This window comes from Sprattus sprattus (assembly GCF_963457725.1).
Source record: "Sprattus sprattus genome assembly, chromosome: 4".
NCBI lineage: Eukaryota > Metazoa > Chordata > Actinopteri > Clupeiformes > Clupeidae > Sprattus > Sprattus sprattus.
In genome coordinates this window covers 16,231,945-16,237,634 of record NC_137923.1, presented here as the reverse complement: position 1 = coordinate 16,237,634, position 5,690 = coordinate 16,231,945, and the positions used below count along the sequence as shown (strand labels likewise).

The window sequence follows — 5,690 nt, the reverse complement described above, 5'->3', positions numbered from 1 at the left end:
TTTTGGTCAGCAACAGAGCATTAAACATGTACATAGTGCTGAAAGAGAGGGGTTTGTAAATTTCAAAAAGTTACGGAAATATGTAAGGCAAGCAAAAAATAAAGAAAATAAACATGTCAAGTCTTTTATTGTCAGATTAGTCGGTCTGGGCACTGAAATTCTTAGGACAGGACACCGTACCACACTACCATAACATAACAAGACATAACACAACATAAGTACTCCACATGATATAACATAACATAACTTAACAATAAGTACTAAACATAAGATATACCTATGAAAGACAAAATAGTAGACCTACTAGATAAACAATAAATATACATTATAGATACTAAACATAAATACACATACTAAACAGAGACACATATCTACATGTCTTGCACTAACTGCTAGAGGTATACTGAACATATTATACACACAATAGCCTGAACTAACCTAGGGCCTATACTAACCATGAGGCATAGAAGCTTCATGTATGTGGGTAGTGCAATATTGCATGTGAACATGCAATATTGAAAAAGTAATAGTGCAACATGCAACATGTGAAAAAGTAGTAGTGTTTTGTGATTGTTACGTTAATTTCTTATGGAGAAACATTGGTCAACCTGTCCTATTCAACACAACAAAGTCGTTCCAATGGGAACAAGTATTTAAAAATCTGTAAATATTTGAAATAGATGCTTTGAAACAGCATTGTTCATATCTCATCGTAAGCCAGAGTCCAGATGGGAAAAGTTTTCCTCCTTCGAGCCGGATTTGAACCAGCGACCTAAGGATATCGGCATAGTACGTCTACAGTCCTCCGCTCTACCAACTGAGCTATCGAAGGGGTTCCGGGAGGCAAAGCGTCCTTACATACTTAAAGAAAGATGAGTATGTAGGAATGTCTCGTCCTCATATTATCGCCTGGGCAACTAGTTGTTAAGTAAGGGATAACGGCCGACGAGCTGCACAGTTCTACAAAGATAATGGACGCTGCGGGGCAAAGAACTCCGCAAAGAAAGTGAACTCCGCGAAGTCCATTATCTTTGTAGAACTGTACAGCTCGGAGGCCGTTATCCCGCTTATCTCCCGTTTACAACATCCAAAAATGTTTTTATTATTATTATTTAGAATGTCTTTTATCTTTAGGAAACTTAATATGCATAATAACCTGATTTGAGAGACATTCTGACCATGTACAGTGATTGGACGACGCAAACCTAGGGCTAGATATTTCATTGGGGGCAAAGTCTGAACTCGCAATGTGGCTGGGTTTTGACATTTTGGACCTAGGAACGTGATTGGATCAGCCGTACAGACTTTCCCTTGCCGCCAGGTACCGCCAACATCGAAGGGGTTCCGGGTGACAAAGCGTCCTTACATACTTAAAGAAAGATGAGTATGTAGGAATGTCTCGCCCTCATATTATCGCCTGGGCAACTAGTTGTTAAGTAAGGGATAACGGCCGACGAGCTGCACAGTTCTACAAAGATAATGGACGCTGCGGGGCAAAGAACTCCGCAAAGAAAGTGAACTCCGCGAAGTCCATTGTCTTTGTAGAACTGTACAGCTCGGAGGCCGTTATCCCGCTTATCTCCCGTTTACAACATCCAAAAATGTTTTTATTATTATTATTTAGAATGTCTTTTATCTTTAGAAAACTTAATATGCATAATAACCTGATTTGAGAGACATTCTGACCATGTACAGTGATTGGACGACGAAAACCTAGGCCTAGATATTTGATTGGGGGGCAAATTCTGAACTTGCAATGTGGCTGGGTTTTGACATTCTGGACCTAGGAACGTGATTGGATCAGCCGTACAGACTTTGCTATCGAAGGGGTTGAGGGTAACAAGTCGTCCTTACATAGGCTACTTAAAGAAAGATGAGTGTCTCGCCTTCATATTATCGCCTGGGCAACTAGTTGTTAATACTAGTCGTTCCAACTAGCCATGCAGACTCTGCACTACGTTGTGATCCAGCACAACACAACCCGCAACATACTGTTTGTCCTAATAATGACAAGCTGCTTAGCACAACCCTACAAACTACATACAATGTCAATACACTCGCCTGTGATCACACTGCATGCACATTGCACTGTTTTGTGATTATAACAGACTGGAATTTAGTTGTATTTTCTTGTTTTAAAGAGATTTTCACAATGTACATTACCATTGTAAATGTTGATTTCCTGACCTTGTAGCCTACATTCGCATCGGATGGCTACATGCAACTTGAAAACTAATATTTGAGTTTAATGATTACTAATGAACAAATGGTGACCTTTTAAACACTGCTGACACTTAGGCTTCATTTTTTTTATTTAAGGAAAATGTTACATTAATCTTAATCTGAATTAGGAGAATCGACACTTTAAAACTTGAATCAGGAAACATCTGACAATTTCACCCAGCTAAGTCAGTCAGAACATCTCATGACATCAAGATTTATTTTCTATGCCAACAGAATCGTATCATTTTGAACTTGTTAAACAGATGCTATCAAATAACTGAAGGAAAAAAATGGCACAAATGTGTGCACTCTAACAAAAGTGCTACTTTATTGCTTTCTCACTATAAAATGGCAAATGCCCTACCAATGCTACATACAAACTGATATTTCAAAGCAGGGATCAACAAGAGTTAGGGTCCATTGCACAGAAAAATGACAATGAGGATGCACAATTCACGTTTGACCAGCCACCTGAAAAGACACAAAACAATCAGATCACAACACATAGGCCTAAATACATAAGAGGACTATCAAAGGTGGCTAAAACAATCTGAAAGGTAAACTTACTTGATGAGCTCATGTGAATGCACTGGAAGCTTGATACACTGTTCTGTGTTAACCAATTTGTGTAATAGAAGCCTGCTCTGTCAATCCACATCCATGAACCCTGGAGCACAGAGAAGGCATCAGACATGGTAAATGAAACATTTAAAAGATCAACTATCAATTTTTGTATTTGACAGTGTGAGTGGCCTATATGCATGTTTTCCTGTTTGTTTTTGCTGTTGCCTACAACATAATGCATGGCCACAAATGATTAATATAGAATGATGGCCTGCAATTAAAAAACACTCTATTCAATGTTTGGGTTTATTTGCCTGGTATGTGGGGTAGAAAATAGCAGAGAAGGCCTTACCTGGAAGTAGAAGCCACCAATCCAAGCTGTTGATTTACCAGCTACTTGAGCTAGACTCTGCAGGAAGTGGTATTCCTGTGGGCTCTGGACTGAGGCTAAGGCCGCCTGCTGGTTCACACAGTATTTCTGCCAAAAGGATGGGAGAAAAAGAAAGCCATTATAGGTAGAGGTAACCCTAGAACTATTATGTGACCCTGAATGGAGGGGAGTTATTGAAATACATAAATGCAATGCAGACAGATGCAGGTCAGTTGTAGCCTACATCTTAGCTACAACTTTAAATACCTTAATGCAATATATGTGTGTTTTACCATGCATTGAAATACGCTGAATATGTTAAATATGTCCTAAATCCATGATTGCTTTTTTATTTCCTTTTTATGCCTCATTGCCCCATTATACAGGTTTAGGTTGCTTGTAGCCTATTGGCAAAGCCAATGACTCAATCATATATGCTACTACCCAATATTAACTGAAAGCAGTCAAAATGACTGAAACGGTTTTAACAAACACTGAACAGGTGGGATTCGTTATTACTGTCGCACTAAAAAAGTACCTCAGCATTGATCCAGTTCATTGGAGAGCTCACATACAGGAAACAACGTGACCCGGACCTGAACCAGCCAGGGGGACAGTACAGAAAACGGCTCTCTGCAGGGGGTGAAATATGTACATATAAAAATGAAAAGAAGGATGAAATAATTATAATGTTTTTTCCTTTATAAATGCAGTAAACAGACAGTGACGAATGTGAATAGCCAAACATGGGTTCATTTGTGGTACTGCAAATAAAATACATGTTTTCAGTTGAAAAGTGGTACAATGCCATTGACTGTCATCTTAGAAGACTCCTTGTTCCAGAATGATCATAGAGGACACTTACGCTGAAGTTGCTCATCCTCCGTTCCATCTTCAGCAGTCAATACTGTATTAACAAACATCAAATAATGACTATTATTTCTTTTGGGTGGGATAGGACTATAAGACTTGAGATTTCAAGACTGAGGACGTTTCTATGAAATCGTTTACATGTTGTGCTATTTGATGGGCTTTCAGTTATTTCATTTGACACTTACCTGGGGTAAATTCTTCTTCATTTCCAACTACAGCAGCAGCTAAAAGGAAAGTGAAGAAACAATTATCAGCAATCGAATGTCTACACACATAGGCTAATGTATGTGAACGTACAGCATACAAAATAATTAAGATCTACAGGTTCACAGTTTTATATAAAAACTTCACCTTCAAAGAAAAATACTTCAAATAAAATGAGTTTTCAAGGCACATACTGTTGTTATATGTGGCTTCCTCAGCAGCAGCCTCAGTGTTTTCTTCCACAGGGACTTCAGATGAGAATGAAAGGAATAATAATGTGTAAACATAGTATAGTAAATACATAATAAAATCAAGTGTAGTTTTTTTGTTGAAGTGTATGTGGATAATAGTACTGGAATAATATATCTAATCTGTTAATTCATTTTTTTGCTCTGTGTCTAAAATGGAGATGACTTTTTAATCAAGGTGTTATTGTATAGAAAAGCAGTCTGAAACAATCTTAAAACTCCTACCTGTTGCTGCCCATGATAGAGAAATTGATAGGCAGAGAAGAGCAGAAAACATCAGCGTCCTCATGGTGAATTATGGTTTCACTGCAAGAATGATTTGGAATGGTGAATTATACATCATGTTGATTTAAAGAGATGAAACATAACACATCCTGTCATTATTAACATTTAATGTAATAATTTATATCTCATCAAATAAATAAGGTATTACCAGATATAAATAATGACAAGATATTTGAAAAGGTAAAACCCTTACCAGTTTATCAAGCGAGATCTTTTAGGTGTGTTAGTACTGAAGGATGCTGCTGTATATATGCTGTATGTATAGCGGTAAGATATATCACACCCTCACATGATACCTTCTTCAGCCAACCAGGAAACAAACTTAACCAGGAAACCAAATATGTTATGGGATGACAGGAAATTGTTTGCTGTTGAGTAATTATCAACTAGGCTGTCGATTTCAATATATTGTATCTAGAAAGGTGACTAATTGCTGTACCAGAGAAATGTGAGGTCAACTCCCTCATAAAAGCAGCACAAGAAAGTAACACACGCATTAACATTTGATTGTTCCTTGTTCCCTGTTCCTTCTCGCAAGTTAGACTGTGAAACATATAACCATTAGATAACAAACTATTCAGAAATCTCTAAGACTTTTTTTAAAGTTTGCACAAAGATTATGAGGACACGACAGATAGTATAATGCTCTTTATTATATTTCTATCATCTGTGTTGGTGCTATACATTGATTCCAGTTTTTAACCATGCATGCTGTGCAAGTAAATAGATATTGCTCACATTTCATTTAATCAAAACAAATCAAAGTAATTTCCATGATCATGTTTGTTGTTTTACACTTTTCAATCACAACTATTCAAGCATGGTGGTTCTCAGTTGAAAGGGCTTTACGAATACATGGCTCAAAAGACTTTTCATCACACAGATTTCACTGTGGTTAGAGCAATCAGAAACAGATTTATTGT

At 37.4% G+C, this 5,690-nt stretch overlaps 1 protein-coding gene across 1 annotated transcript; it reads right to left on the bottom strand.

Moving 5' to 3' along the window:
* Positions 1-2,623: 2,623 nt before the first annotated feature.
* On the bottom strand, positions 2,624-4,771 carry LOC308364616 (ladderlectin-like; the record flags this gene model as incomplete). The annotated part of the gene is made up of 8 exons (XM_080837801.1): positions 2,624-2,694; positions 2,791-2,890; positions 3,140-3,265; positions 3,696-3,790; positions 4,023-4,064; positions 4,216-4,254; positions 4,429-4,482; positions 4,708-4,771. The coding sequence occupies 8 exons, from the start codon at positions 4,769-4,771 to the stop codon at positions 2,624-2,626; spliced, it is 591 nt and encodes a 196-aa protein (XP_080693927.1).
* Positions 4,772-5,690: the final 919 nt, after the last annotated feature.